This window comes from Harpia harpyja, chromosome 5 (genome assembly GCF_026419915.1).
Source record: "Harpia harpyja isolate bHarHar1 chromosome 5, bHarHar1 primary haplotype, whole genome shotgun sequence".
Taxonomy (NCBI): domain Eukaryota; kingdom Metazoa; phylum Chordata; class Aves; order Accipitriformes; family Accipitridae; genus Harpia; species Harpia harpyja.
The window spans coordinates 20,363,640-20,379,433 of NC_068944.1; the positions used below are offsets into that span (position 1 = coordinate 20,363,640).

The 15,794-nt window shown below is 42.5% G+C and overlaps 1 protein-coding gene across 3 annotated transcripts in view; it reads right to left on the reverse strand.

Moving 5' to 3' along the window:
- The window catches only part of RAB31 (RAB31, member RAS oncogene family), a 72,258-nt gene that overhangs the window by 34,806 nt on the left and 21,658 nt on the right, over positions 1-15,794 (reverse strand). For 2 of the 3 annotated variants that reach the window (XM_052787816.1, XM_052787815.1), the window contains exons 2-3: positions 7,677-7,756; positions 4,938-5,019 (exon numbers count right to left, since the gene is read on the reverse strand). In XM_052787816.1, coding sequence (XP_052643776.1) covers positions 4,938-5,019; positions 7,677-7,756 — 162 coding nt within the window. Of the gene's footprint in view, positions 1-717; positions 2,500-4,937; positions 5,020-7,676; positions 7,757-15,794 lie in introns of those variants that run through there. The other variant, XM_052787814.1, reaches the window with a different exon arrangement.

The following is a 15,794-nucleotide window of genomic DNA, read 5'->3' on the forward strand; positions in this document are numbered from 1 at the left end:
AAAAGCCCACAGCTCAGGGTAATTCCTATCAAGGTTTAAATTGGGCTCAAGTAATTGAGGGTCCTTCTATTAAACAAAATTAAAAATCCCAGAGTTCAACACAGTAAATTTAAAAAGGACAGATAAATTTTCCTGGCCTAGAAACATGGCCCTCAGGCTTCCTAACTATGTGCTACAATACTCCCCAGCTAGCGAAATGGAAAGCTGGCAGACACCCAAGGTATTCACACAAAGCATTGTAATTAGAAGCTACTTAGGGCACCATGAACAAAAATATATGCTAATAAAAACATCATTAACTAACTTGTGAAGAGACTCTTCTTAGGGGAGGGAATCCTTGCTAACAATAACATAATTGTCATGCATTTAAGTCCTGAAGTCCACGGCAACAATTTAAAGCTGATGGGGAAAAAGCGAGATAGGGAAAAAAAGCGACATTTGGAAAATAGTGGGGTGGAGGGAAAGTGACTCTGAGAAACAGAATGAAGCGAGGCTGTCTGATAGCACACCAACACAAAGCAACTGGGTCTGCAGAGACCAGTACTTAGGCACAGAAAAGTCAGGGGATTTTGTTAAGTGTGCTGCCAGTTTAAGGTTCTCCCTACCCAAAAAAAGGGAAAAGAAAAAAACAAGATAAAAGGATTAAGAAGCTCTCTCCTTTTGTAATCAAGTACAGTGCAAATTTTCCCCAGTGAGAGCTGCTGGAGAGCCACGTACCCGTCTCCAGGGTCTCCTCCAGGAAGCATGCTGAGCATTCGCTCCCACCAAGGCTATGATAGAAATGCTTTTGATTTCCATTTTCTGCTGCATTATGGTCATTCTGCAGAAGTGATGTTTGCTCAGTATTTCCCACAAAATGGCAATTCTGGTCCCTTCTCTACTCTGCCTACAATTCCAAGTTTCCTGGCACAAAAGAAATAAAATATTATATCTATTATCCATATGAATCAGAAGAACTCAGGCATTCCTACAAGCTTTTAAACCCAACAACAACTAGCATTTCAGAAGGCTTACACTGTTACAAGTGGCTATCTGAAAGCTGATTTAAGGCCTCAAGGGGGTGCTGAGTGCTTCCAGCTGGCTTCTCACAGCACCCAGGACACAGCTCCTTTTCAGAAGCAGCCACCTGACTTTCCAGTTTCTCCCAGCTGACTGAAGGCAGCCAGGAGGCATGCTGGTTCTCACGGAGCATTGCTTAAATAGGGGCTTGAGACTAAGATATTTAAGAGCGGTTTCTCCACACTCTCCATGCTGGCAGTTTTCCAGTTTGCTGCCCAGAGAAACTCATGAACACAGAGCACAGAAGCGCTGCTGCTGTTGTCTCTGCCTGCCCGCTCTACCATGGTTAAGGTTTGAGCTTAACTTTCATGGCGTAAGTAAGGCTTCAGTTAAATCTCACCCAGGGCTCTTCTGCTGTGAAGGCTCCACATCAGCACACAGACACAGCAACAGCTGGCACAGCTGGGGAAGCACTGAGTGCCCCGACTCCAGAATAAGCACATGCAAGTCCTACACTTGGCCTTGTGTTTAGGAGAACGAAGCCAAACGAAGGCAATGTTGAAAGAGCAGGAAGTCCTAAACACTGTTATCAGCGGTATAGACAATAGGGGCATTGATGAAACCTCCAGACTTCAGCAGTGGAACATAGAGCCCCAACAAAAAAAATCACAAAAAACAAGGGAAGGACAACAGCTCTCAAAGCAGAAACACCACTCGGAAGACATTTATTAGTATGCTATGAAAAACTGCAATAGACCCAGAGGCTGAGGTAGGCTTGGAAGCTTTGGGTCATCACTGTTGTTCAGAGGATAACAAGAAAGAAATTAACAGGGGGAGACATTTGTTCTTGAATAGCAGATCAGAAGGAGCAACACAAGACAAAGTAACCAAATCCTAGATACAAATTAAAGAGAATAAGCTATTGAGAAGCATCAGGTGTTTAGCTGTAAAATGGGGATGTTCTAGCACAGAGAACAACCTGGAACACTATGGACCTCACCTTGGGAAACTTGCATGCCTCGATAGCTAGCACTCAACACCCATCAACTTTGTTTACTGTATCACCCCAGTTTCCTAGAGTCCCAGTGAAGGATCAGGAATACATTGTGCAAACACAGAAGAAGAAAAAGATGGTCCCTGGCCTAAAGAGGTTATAATTCATGATTACACATGAAAAACTGTAACATACTTATGTGTAATAGATTCTGAGCAATTTAACAAGGTTTGTGGCAGTCACTGCTCATCATTGTTGGACACAAGAAAAAGGACAGCAGATGTTTGAAAAATGACGAGCTTAACAAAAAAATTGAGAGGAAACATAAGGCACTAGATGGGAAGGATGGATTTTGTGTCCAAGAGTCAGAGCTCAGTCACAGACTTCCTGCCTCAAATGAGACGTCATTTAGTTCAGTAAATATGACTTTATTAATATTCACCTACTGTAAAAGAAAAAGCTTTGCAAGTCTTAAGACTATGTGGGAAAATAGATTAATACTTACATCTAAATGTCAAGAACTGAGTTTTGTGTGCTAAAAAGCTAAAAGGAAAAAAAAAAAACCAACAGAGCAGAGCAGCGGAGGGAAGAGAGAATAAGCAAGGAAACTCAAACCATGGGAAAGAACATGGAACCTTTGCTACCTCTTGCAATAATTAGCCAGTTATCAGCTCCAGACCATGCAGAAACGGAACAAACAAGATTCAAGGGAAGGAATTATGCTACACTTCAAATATGTTTTTTAAGATCCATTTTCCCATCATAAATAACATGCTGAATTGCTAAGAGTCAACAGATTTCATCAGGGCCACTTTACATCATGCTGTGCATTGTAAATAAAAGCACAAGCATTTCCTGCACTTACGAGCAAAAATTTTCATTGCCCGCAATTCACATACAAGGTATGGAGAATACAATGGGATGTATCAGGACTGATATTACAGCCTGTATAAGTGTCTCATTTTACCCCAACCTAACATGAGCATAGCTACATCTTTCTATGAACAGGAACAGTGCCATTTCACAAGAAAGACTGAAGATATTTTAAAACGTATGCATGGGCTTTTTGATTTCTTTCAAACTTCAAGATAAATTTGGGCATATATTAAGAGAACTCTACCATTCTACAGTCTGTTACTGCATACTACTGCCATTGAGGCTATTAAAAGAAACAAATGACCAACCAGGCTTACATACAGTCAACATGAACTAATGCCCACAAACTCCATCATGGCTTTATTGAAAAGCCAAAGGAAAAGATACTTAACTTGAGCAATTCACTTGACACACTTGAAAAAATCAAGATGAAAACCCTAAGTGGTTCAGGTTGCCAGTGCTAATTTTCAAAATCATAGCAGACACAACCCATGCCCATATTCAATGTCCCAACTCAGAACAATCCCAGAGTCACCACCTAAGCTCAGACCACTCACCAGCCCACACGCTGGAAGTCAAGTGCTTTCCAACTGTGATGGGTTAACCCTGGCTGGATGCCAGGTGCCCACCAAAGCTGTTCTATCACTCCCCCTCCTTCTCAGCTGGACAGGGGAGAGAAAATATAACAAAGAGCTTGTGGGTCGAGATAAGGATAGGAGAGATCACTCACCAATTACTGTCACGGGCAAAACAGACTCAGTTTGGGGAAAATTAACTCAATTTATTACAAATCAACCAGACTAGGGTAATGAGAAATAAAACCAAATCTCAGAACACCTTCCCTCCAGCCCTCCCTTCTTCCCAGGCACAACTTCACTCCCGGATTCTCTACCACCCCCCCCCAGTGGCACAGGGGGACGGGGATGGGGTTTACGGTCAGTTCATTACACGTTATTTTCTGCCGCTTCATCCTCCTCAGGGGGAGGACTCATCACACTCTTCCCCTGCTCCAGCGTGGGGTCCCACCCACGGGAGACAGTCCTCCACGAACTTCTCCAACGTGGGTCCTTCCCACGGGCTGCAGTTCTTCACGAACTGCTCCAGCATGGGTCCTTTCCACGGCGTGCAGTCCTTCAGGCACAGACTGCTCCAGTGTGAGTCCCCCACGGGGTCACAAGTCCTGCCAGAAAACCTGCTCCGTGGGCTCCTCTCTCCACAGATCCGCAGGTCCTGCCAGGAGCCTGCTCCAGCGCGGCGTTCCCACGGGGTCACAGCCTCCTTCGGGAACCCACCTGCTCCGGCGTGGGGTCCTCCACAGGCTGCAGGTGGATATCTGCTCCACCGTGGACCTCCATAGGCCGCAGGGGGACAGCCTGCCTCACCATGGTCTTCCCCATGGGCTGCAGGGGAATCTCTGCTCCGGCGCCTGGAGCACCTCCTCCCCTCCTTCTTCACTGACCTGGGTGTCTGCAGGGTTGTTTCTCTTACATGTTCTCACTCCTCTCTCCGGCTGCCGATTACTGTCTGTCCCAACTTTTTTTCCTTCTTAAAAATGTTATCACAGAGGCGTTACCACTATCGCTGATTGGCTTGGCCTTGGTCCATCTTAGAGCCGGCTGGTATAGGCTCTGTCGAACACAGGGGAAGCTTCCAGCAGCTTCTTACAGAAGCCACCCCTGTAACCCCCCCCGCTACCAAAACCTTGCCACACAAAGCCAATACACCAATGCCAACAAAAGCTGCCACATGTAAATCTGATGAAACCAGAGGGGAGCTGGAGACTGCTTGGGCACTGCTCGAGCTGTTTTGAGGAAAGTGGCTGCCAATTCACACTAGGCTTTTTTTTTTTTAGGTAAGTGGCATGGTCAGCCTGCCTCTGTATTTTCCCCACCCGTGAAATGGGGACCTATATACTTGGTGACTGTTGACCATCTGCTTCGTAGAGCCTTGCAAAGATTCAGTAGGTTTATACCTACAAAGTCTTCTGAAGATGAAAGGTTTAGAAAAAGTATGCCAACATATTAAAAGAGACTGGGATAACAAAGACATATTGCAAAGTAATACTCACTCGCTCCTGACCAGCTGTGTCCCAGATCAGAAATTTGTGAAGCTCATTCCCACAAGGCACGGTTTTAGTCATGAAGGATGCTCTGAAAAGAAGGAAGCAGCAGAAATTTGTGACATGACCAACACTCTCAATACGCAACCTATAGAGCTTAGCCAATTCTGCTAGGTTAGGCTGCATGTGGGGAAACTCCAAAACCTCGATAAAATGCCTACAGAAGTGAAAGTCTCCCTTTTCTCAGATAAAATATATGATATCTATATACGTATTCTAAAAAAAAGGGAAAAGCCTCTGATGTTCAGAGGGCATTTGTGTATGGGCCCAGGAACACAAATGCTTCTGCTGCTAGCTAGCTCCATCTTCTTGGTGATATGGACCTGAGAAAAGGCATCAGCCAGCATCATACCAGGCAACAAATGTGCAACTTTTCAGTTAAACTTAGGAGACTGGATCACCAGGGAACAGAAAAGGCACCTGCTAAAATGCACATGGTGAACAAATGGAAAAAAGTTCTTCCCCCTCTCAATTCAGATGAAGGAGTCTTTGTGGCTTCTTGTATTTTTTGTAGGAAATGTGATTTGTCTATGTTTTCATAGTGTGATTTTTCTTCTTTCAGGAAAGAGGGTTACAAATTTATAGGCTTTTTCTACATTACAGCATTTCAGTTGAAAGCTGGCTAGGAGAGACTGCCAAACTCTGGTAGATTTTCTTTTTCCCCCCCATCCTATCTGGACACTGCTGAACAATTTCTGTTGTGATAACTTTTTTCCTGGCTCATAAAGATGGATTTGATACCATGCACTGTTATTACAAAAGCACCGAATGACATCAAATGACATATGATTGATCAAAACTTTTCCTGAGAATGATATACTAGAATTCTCCTCTATAGCCACCTGCAAATTGCTCAAATTTAACAATGCTGCATTGCTTATAAAAATATTAAGTAAGGCAAAAAATCGCAGCATTTTCTTTGGTTGTTTTCAGGGTGTGTGCTTTCAGTTGTCACTCTCTTTCTCAAAGCATTAAGCAAGACTTTACAGCTTTAAAAACAGGAACTTTAGAGCCACAGCAGCTACTGTAGGTTGCAAGGAGTGTATATTTAAAACATTTGATTAATTTGGAAGAAAATAAAAACCTTATCTATATAGACAAGTAGTATCACCTGCGTGCAAGCTAGCCTTCACGTTTTAACCTTCAAATAGAAAAATATTTTCCCTCTGTTATCATAATTACAAAAATTAAAGGGATTTTTTTTCTTTCCATTTGAGCAGAAGACACCTACTTAGCAACAGCAGCTACTTGGGGAAAAAGGCTGCTGCCGATTTAGAAGTAAAGAACCACTCAAGTTCCCATCAATTCCTTCACTGCAAACAAGTGCCCTTCAGTCAGTAATGTTATTCATTACATGCTTGCTTTCTCTGTCCATTTTTCTCCAGTCACTACATGTAGGAGCACCCAAAACTGTCCTGGAACTTCAATGTGCAACTTCCACCTAACACTCGTTCATGCATATATTGGAAGATACCGTTTAACCCTCTGAACAACACACAGCAATCAATACCAATCCTTCACAGATGATTTAAAACAGCTCTAACACACAAGCCAGATCAGCCTTTCCCACCCAAATTACTCCTCTGTGAATAGTACATATTAGCTTCCTTTCCCATAAGAGATCAAGAATTTTCAAAATTTTCCAGGTAACACTGGACTTGGCAGATTTGTCCCCAAGATGTTAAAAGAAAAAAATTTGGAATTAAAATCAACTACAGGACTTACAGGCTTCTGATGGTCTGACACATGGAAGCTTGGCAGTTTTTAAAAGAACAAGTCTGAATTAATTATACATAATTTAAATTGCACTGTTCCTATTTCGAGAAAGGCAGGATAATGTGACATGTCCTAAACCTAGATGAGAGCATGTCCACACCTGGGAACGGACAGTCCCACGTTCCAGCCCAGCCTGGCAGGATATACAACATAGGTACGCTAAGGGCTCCCCATGGTCCTCCTGCCATTACACAGCTATGGGGTGCCCTGGTCATTGTGCAGATCACAGCCACTTGGATTGTGGGGTTTCGGTTCTTTAAGCTCCAAGGATCAGATTTGATACCTCATTGACCAGTGGGAACTAAAGGGATTTTAATCCTAAGGTCCTATGACCAAAACACAGTCTAAAGTGGGAAGCTCTTGACAAGACAAAAACAAAAGGACACCAGCTGAGTAAGACATCTAAGACTCTCTTGATGTAAGATGAGTGAAGAAAAACAAAACAGAACAGCTGGAAGTCATGGCCATGCACAACACAAGTCAATACAGCATGGCTCTGGACAGCCCCAGGAAAGAGGTTACTTCAAGAGACACCATTCACAGGAGGAGAATAGCAGAGCTCTGTCAGCCTCTCCATAATAGGGTATGCCGAAATATAGTAAATTTAGGGCCCCTCTGTATTCCCAGAACGGGGAGAGCAAAGCAGATCTGGTTTGGGGCAGCCCCAGACTGCTGACCAGTGGGAGATTCTGTGGCTGCCCTAAACTCTCTAAACATGTAACATGAGCTGAAAGCCATTAAAGAAGAGTAAAGAGTTGAGTGAGATTGGTGAGCAGGAGAAAAAAAAAAAAAAAAAAAAAGATAAATACAGTATTCTGAGCCTTGAAAGTAAGGAAAAGAAAGGAGCTCAGCAGAAGGCAGCGAGTTAAAAAATACATAGAAGAAAGAAAAGATATTATGCATGGTACTTACCCAATGGTAGGACTAATATTGTGATCAAAGTGGTCCTGGACAAATCGACAAACGATGCTTGATTTCCCAACCCCAGTATCCTGAAAATAAAGGAAAGCATGACAGTGAGTTCCGGAGACCCTAGATATCAATACTTCACCTGAAGAAACAGCCAAATATTAATTTGTGAAATTAAATCCTCTCTAGTGGCAAGTGGGGCAGGCTAAACATTTCAAAAGAAAAGCAAGCACCTGGATTATCCTTTTCAAAAGTCAGCACTGTGAATGGAACTCCCTAGTCCTCTTCCCAACACTCCCTTCTCTCCAAGCCTTGTATTTTTTTGGATGGATTTTATATTCCTGTTGCAAGGACTGCAGTACTTGAAGCATAGCCACTTGTACGAGAAAATCCTGTGCTTTCAGACACATGGTGCGTTACCCAGCCAAGTCAGAGAAACTATTTCATTCAGGCCTGTCGCAAGGGCAAACCAAGTGTGCCTCCAAAACAGTTTACTCAGACCAAGCTTTTAGTAAACTGACAGCACTAACTTAGTGGAGCTAACCTTTTCATGGCAAGACAAACAAGGCTGCTGGATGGAAACTTTGCAGAGGCTTCAGGTGGTTTTGAAAAGGCAGGAATCCAAAGATTTGGATCCCCAGAGATGTGCAGCTATCCCTGTGCAGGTTGTGCTACTGGACTGTAGTGAAACATCATTACATTAAAGGCAACAAAACTTGCTCTCTGCACTGCAATGTGGCAGGCTGCTTTCACTTGCAGGAATAGTCTTTTATTTTATCCCTCCCCAATCAGCAAGGAAAAATAACAGCAGTACAGTACTGGAATAAAAATCAGAATAACCTAGGCGAGAGCAGGGGAAAGCTTGACATTATGCAGAAATACTATTTTAGGCATTTAAGATATGAACAACTTCCCCAAAATGCAGCATTTTTCAGTTTGTCTCTGTTATTCCATGAAGCCTTGGATGGTAGAACAACTTAAATTATACAGAGAATCATCAAGGAAGAGGAATAGCAATATTGCTATGTCTCCCATAGAACTGCAAAGAGCATCCTTGGAGACAAAAGGGATGTCAGGAAATAGATGTTGACCTTTGCAAGACGTTAACAATGACAGCCCAGGGTCCAATCTAACTCATTAAAAAGTCAGTGGAAAGTTTTCTATTAATTTCATTGGAAGTGACCACAGAACTACCAGATTGCACCTGGTAGTTACATTTGTATCCACATTTTAACACACTTGACTACAAAAACTTCTCAAAAAGTGCCAAGGCAAGAGAATACAGTTTGTTGAGAGCACTACACCAATAACTACATATTAAAAAAGGAAAAAAAGCAGCCTTTGCCCACACATAACTACATATAAAAAAAAAAGCCTTTGCCTTTCGTGTAATCAATTTTGCAAAATTTCATCTTCTTTTTGAATATGAAAGAAAAAGAATGCCTGTATTTAGATTTCCTTTCACCATGCTTAAGTGAAACTATATTGCCACTTGCAAGCGAAGTCTTTATAGACAGCACTTATTAGAAAAGCATCATTTAAACTCTATATTTAATTCAAAGCTGTCCTCAGTCAGTTTAAAAGCCATAATAAATGCTCATGCTACACAGACGGTTGTTTATCTACTGTGTTCAATCAATTAGGAAAAAAAGATCAAAGAGAGGAGCAGTGTTTAAAACCAGGCCCGTAGCCTTTGATGAACAGCAGCCACACACCCTGTTGCTATTCCCAAATTTTGCCTTCATTATCGATTCCAGCTGACATGTCTGTATAATTACAGACCAGGATAGCAGAACACATTAAAAAAAAAAAAAAAAAAAAAAAAGGCCTCTGTGGATCTAATTATTATTCCAGATTTTAAATGCTGTGGAGAAACCAGAATTACCACCCACTGGGTGTGAGGAATTACATTTCCCTCTTGTGGGGACAGAGTTTCTGCCACCACGTTCGAAACAAGCCATCGACTCCCGCGTTGGTTTAGTTCCGTGTACTTCCTTCAGCTCCCTTGACAGGTCACTCAAAAGGGCAACTGCAATTACAGCTCCTGAGCAGCAGGAGCCCCGTCTCTGGCAGGGACGTGAAATGCACAAGCATGAATTAAAGCTTAGCTCATTTTCCTGGAAGTTCCTACCTCTTCATCTTTCAGTTCGTGGCTTTCACATTTCATGCTAACGTTAAAGGAACTTTAAAAGTTTCTATTGCTCTCTCATCTCTTGCAACAAGCACGGCTAAACTTAAGCATATGCCAGGCACACCAATAGCCCTCAAGAAGCTTGAAGGCATTCTTATACTTTGCTCCTGAGGTTGCTTGGACTACCAAGAGGGCCGAATTTACCCCTGGTATAACTTCAGTGAAACCAATGGACTTGAACCACAAATGAACCTGTCTTTAGGATGACCACGGCTGCAGCCAGCTGCCAGTGCTTTCCAGGAGACAGGCAATTTAATGCCTGGAACCAAAGTGTTCAGTTGAAACAAGCACTCCCTGCTTCTGTTTTGTTGCCTGGAGGATACAAACAGCTGGCTACCAGAGTATAATTAGAGCACGGAGTGGAGGGAAGTAAAAAAGAAAGAGCTTCCTACTTAAAGCAGTGATTATCATTTCATCATGGGATTTAAAACTACTTAAACAGATTTCAGTCCATGCCACCATACTTGCGCCCATCAAACAAGATGCTCACCTGCTTGAAAGCAAAGCAAATCATGGTGCATGAACATTACACCACAACTTGAAAACTTAGTAGAAATCTTCTACTGCTAATCAGACCTTATCTTTTACTGACAATAAGGAACTATCAGGTCAATCTTGCAGAAGTCAAGGAAAGCATGGTTGCTTCAAAGAAGTAGAAAAGCCATTCACTTCTCAGCAATGCATTGAAATTAAACCTCCTTGCTAAGGCTGTACAAAGCTTTCCTGCTACCATCTGCTTTGTCCTTTGCTACATGGTCTTCCTCTGCATACATCCATTTTTCTAACATCTGATGGGGATGATCATCCTTGCTTCGTTCCTTTTTCTTCAAAGGTTGAGCCACATGCCTGGGTAACATTCAGGCATGCAGATGACTTATTTTTTCAGTTCTTAAAGTTGTGCTTTTTGCCAGCTTTTTATACCCTCTAATCTGTTTTTCTTTTTTGTTTTACTCCATGTTGGTGTACATATAACATCAAACATATACCAAGGAATAACATTTTGGCTTATGTGAAAGGTCACAACAGTACTGAGCTGAGTGGATTGGACAAGTTTCAGAAACTGAGAACACGTCCTCAGGAGTTATGTCGCACTTTAAGGAGCAGGTCCTGTAATTCTTCAGAAAAATCCTTATCCATGGGAAATCCAAGGGTTTCAGCACTATACTAATTGACTCACCACGATCAAAAGCATACCACTCCATGAAAGGAATGGCAAGAAAGGAATAAATATAAAATAACTCTTTTGAACCAAGGTGTTCATGATGCATTTGATGAGTCACTCACAGGACCAACTGCATGTTTTGCTTTTCTCCTTTCTTCTCATAAGCCTTGTAGCACAGTTACAAAATATCAGTTATAAACTGCATTGTACTGAGATAAGCAAAAGGGGTGGGGAGGAAGGAAAGAAGTAGCAATGTAATCCACAGTAAATGAACCACTATTAGTTCACCAGAAGAAGTAGCTACAACTTCAGAATCTCCCACTGGTCAGCAAAATGGATGTGGAAACTGAAGCCATATCAGATGTTTCTGATAAATACAAGGAACCAATGCAAGCATGACTACTTCCTGATTTTTACCCTTTAACCTTGAAAAGACATTCTCTATTCTTCTAAAATCCCTTACCCACAGATTTAGAAATGAAGATTTTAAGAGCACCAGAATGGAGAGCAGCACGCCACAAAAAACAGTGCTTCCACCAACGCTCCTGCTCGCAGAGAACCACCCCACTTGGCTCTTCTCAGCTCACATTACTGTAAAGGAGATGAGGCTGTATTTCAAGCCAGCAGAATTACAGGATGCTGGCAACTCATTTACAGGCAAAAAACAACTGAGCTGCTGATTTCTTCTGGCTGATTTGCAGCAGCATAGAGGAAGATTAAAAAAAAAAAAAAAAGAACGCAGAAGTTCAATATGAGCAATATATTAAAAAGAAAACCATTTTCCCATTATAAACAGGCAGTTGGTATATTCCTCTGTCCATTGTTCCAGATGCGTTTATCCTGGCAGAAAAATTTATCTCTTTAATTTAAATCTGGATGTCTCATTTATATCTTTGCACAACCATAGGGTCCAGTCCTCCAAGCACTCTTCCAAACTGAAGGGAACTATACTACCCTGTAAACACATCCCTGATTAGGATGTTAGTCTTTAGCCATGATATTACAATAGCTTTTTAATAGATTCAGATGGGTCAAGCCCTATTGTGCTGAGCAAACTAAACTCTTCATGTAAATTCTTTTTACATCCGAAAGGGAATAAATGTTGAATTGACAAAAAAATGCACACATATTGTGACTGATGATGAAACAGCAGCCCCATAATTATGCACACTGCTGCAAGAGCTTTTTTATTCTTGACTACGCAGAATCTTTCTGTGCTATGTTAACACATAGGGCTTTTTAAATATATGGAAGATTAGACAAACCACACAAAAATCCTTTTATGACTCTAGGATTTTGGAAACACAAATAAAACAAGAATACTAGATGACACTTCACACGAGGAAATGGCACACTAAGAATTAACATACTGAAGAAACTGCCTTCTGTCCTCCCACTTGCAAAATAAGAAAAAAACCCCCAAACATCTGGCTTGTAACCACCACAGATCTCATGACTAACTTCCCGTTTCAGCTTTAAAAGAGGGTTGAGATACCCTGGAGACGGGTGCCACAAAAATCTGCATTGAGAAGTAACGGAGAACCGATCTCCATAAAACAGGGATCCAACACACGGCTCCTTCAGAAGGACAGAAGTTTTCCCATCAGGTGAGACAAAGCCAGGATTTAATCCATGGTATTTTAATTTGTGTAAATTTTTTACAAATTAAAAATGTCTGTTTCTCCAAAGCATTTCTCATAATAACCAAGATTCATTGAGACACGATCTAGAGGCAGAGGTCTCATTAAAATTGACTGGCTTTAACATGCGTTAAGTCGTACATATCGGAAGAATGATCACGCCCTAGCAACCTGGAGGGTATTAATACCAAGTGCTCAAAAAAAGCAAGTAAAGCAGATGTTATTTCAACAATAATATGAGAAACATTTGGAAATGACAAGTCTTTATCCTCTCCCATAAGCAAGAAACTGGCTCATGTGGCTTCCACCAAACTCAGCAGGACTCCCCTGCACCTCACAGTGGGAATGCATCTGCCCCTCAGAGCCCGCTTGCACTGGGGCTCCCCAAAAGCTGACCTGCTAACCACCCTAACTGCAAAGGCACCACGAGCATTTGGCAGCTCAGCCCTTCATCTGAGGACCCCTGATCAAGAGAAAAAAAGCGCAACCGATGCAGTCAGGGTTGATTTAGTGTAATCCCCCGGCAGCCCCTCATGCATAGCTACTTCATCAGGCGTACAGCTGGAATTACAAAGCTGCTTACACCAATGAAAACCTGGGTTCCAGGCAGAAGGCAAGACTGGACCCTACCTGCAAGGTGTTTTGAAGCTTTCTCAAGACAGATTAGCATCAAGACGTGCACTAAGTGCATGCACCAGAAACAACCATGGTCAAATTTGGGTCACTAATGATCTTCTCCGCGCACCTTCCAGTGAGATAATGCTGCCTTGTGTCATCCTTCAGATATGGGGTGGCAGGGAGGGGGGGAGGCTTTACCAAACATACAGAACAAGGGTACAGTCAAAAAGCTGTCCCACTCTCCTGGAAAAGGATCTGCTCAGAGAGGAAGCTGGCTGCTCCTCATGATTAAGAGAAGCAACAATTCCTGGCTCCCTGTCACATATTCATGCCACCGGACAAACTTCTTGGCCAGTTCATTACTAACTGAAAAGTAACAGAGGAGCCAGTTTATGCTCAAGATTTCCCAAGCTAAATTCTCCTCTTTGTTACACCAGTTTGACTCCTGCCAGTGCTACAGCAAAGAAGGAGAGGTCTTTGCCTTGCCCAGTGCAGAACTATCATTGTTGGAGTAATTAAGACGTACAGATGAAAACATTTGAATTGGTATGAAGTTGCCAGAAAGGAGAAAACTGTCATTTATCATCAATGCATTTAATATTTTAAATACCAAAAAAAGGCACTCAAAACCTCTGCAGCTGGCCAGGCAAATATGAGGTAGAAAGACATGGTTTAAACTTTAGGGGAAGAAAAATAATCAATGAGTCTTACAAAAAATGCAAATGCAGAGAGACCTTTCATTCTAGTAGCTCTGTAAAGCGCAGCTGGTTTTGACTTGGCAGTTCAGCTTCTGCACATTAAAATAGCCATTCTTTCCACTGTCAGAATTGGCCATGCTTTAGTTTTTGATTTATAGTTGAATCCCCCTGGCCCATTCCCATTATCCTCAGCAGGGCTTTGATGGAATTTGAAAATTCACAGCAGCGTAATTACACCACAGCGCTGCTAGATGGTTAGCATTTTATTATCTATCATCAAACAAATCACTAGGCCTGTGCCGTAAAGTATTGCTGGGCTTTTGCAGAAATGCATTCTCAGCTCTGGTCAAGCCTGGTATCTAGGAGGAATGTCACTCCTCGAGCAAGGTCTGGCATGCAGCACTGAGATATCTGACCTGCAGCTTCGATGCTTTTGGAGATGCCAGTCCTTAACCCAAACACATGTGATGTGGTAAGGCTGAGTACAGGATTACAGCTGTCTTTTAAATCCCAATGGAGGTAAAAAAGCAATGAGCTGAACAACAAAATACAGCATTGCAATTTGCAGCCTGCTTTAGCCCTCTATGCCTGCCATTAAAATTTTAATCATTACTCAGACGATCAGATGCAGGCAGCATTGCAATACTTTCCATGTCTTACTAATTCAGTTACAGCTGCTCTGGAAGGCTGTGGCAGGCAGCTTGAAAAGCATCTGAAACTGGCTCTGGATTTTTATCAACCATATGAACATACAAGGAAGAGTTATGCACAACAGACTCCTGATCACAGTTTCCAAGGGCAGTATTTTAATCTAAGAATTGCTCTACCCAATAAACTCTTTGCTAGCCTTAAACACATCCTTCGTCCTTCCCTGTATTTGGGTATCACTTACTTGTCTGAAAACACTGCTGTAAGGAGAAATACCTTTCAGGAGACCTGGGTTCAGAGACACCCCTGGGACTGAACTGAACCTGCCAAGCATCAGGCTTGTCCCAGCAAAAATGCAGCCATGTACTGCCGAGTGGTGTCTAGGAAGAAGTGCAAATAGCTTCTCGCTGTATTCAGTTTTTCCACCTGCAAGACGTATCAAGTGAGCAAATCCCACCACCGCATAAGTGCACAGATGAAAATACAAGAGCAGCTCTCAGACCGACACATTGGCTCTCAGCCGCTTCACCAACAGAAAACTGCCTGAGGCTCCAGCCTGAACCAGGGGGAGGTGCTCTGAAGCCTCACTTCTACCCTCAAAAGAATACGCATCTCATTCAGGACACAAGTAATTTTTGTAAATTCCAATTTTTGTTACAGCCTTGTACAACGAGAAATAGATTATTTGCCTTGTGAGCAACATGATTCTCGGAGAAGATCCTTTTCCTGTTGATGTGCTGGGATCCCCCTTCCAGAGCTACAGAACGGGCCCAGGGGCACACCTGCTTCCCGAAGCGGCACTACAATTTTTCAGCTCCTTGACAGGCCCTCTACCAAACGAGAGGTCTGTTGTGTTTTTCCTCTCTACAGCATCTCCACCACCTTTAATTGTTTGACTTTCTTCATTACCAAGCCTGGCAATGTACTTCTGCAACAAGAGCTCCAGACAACATCAGGCATGGCCTTACACCACCAATGATCTACAAGGAATTTCTGCAAAGGTCTGGAGGGTACTCAGTTACAAAGCAAATTTTTGAAAGTGAAAAACTGGAACCAGAGTTGGCCTTCAGGAGTGTCAGTGTGCTATCATGCACTTTCCTGAGTGAAGGGTACTTGCCAAATGAACAGCAACGCTCCCACTGAATATTGGAACAGAGTTCCCCA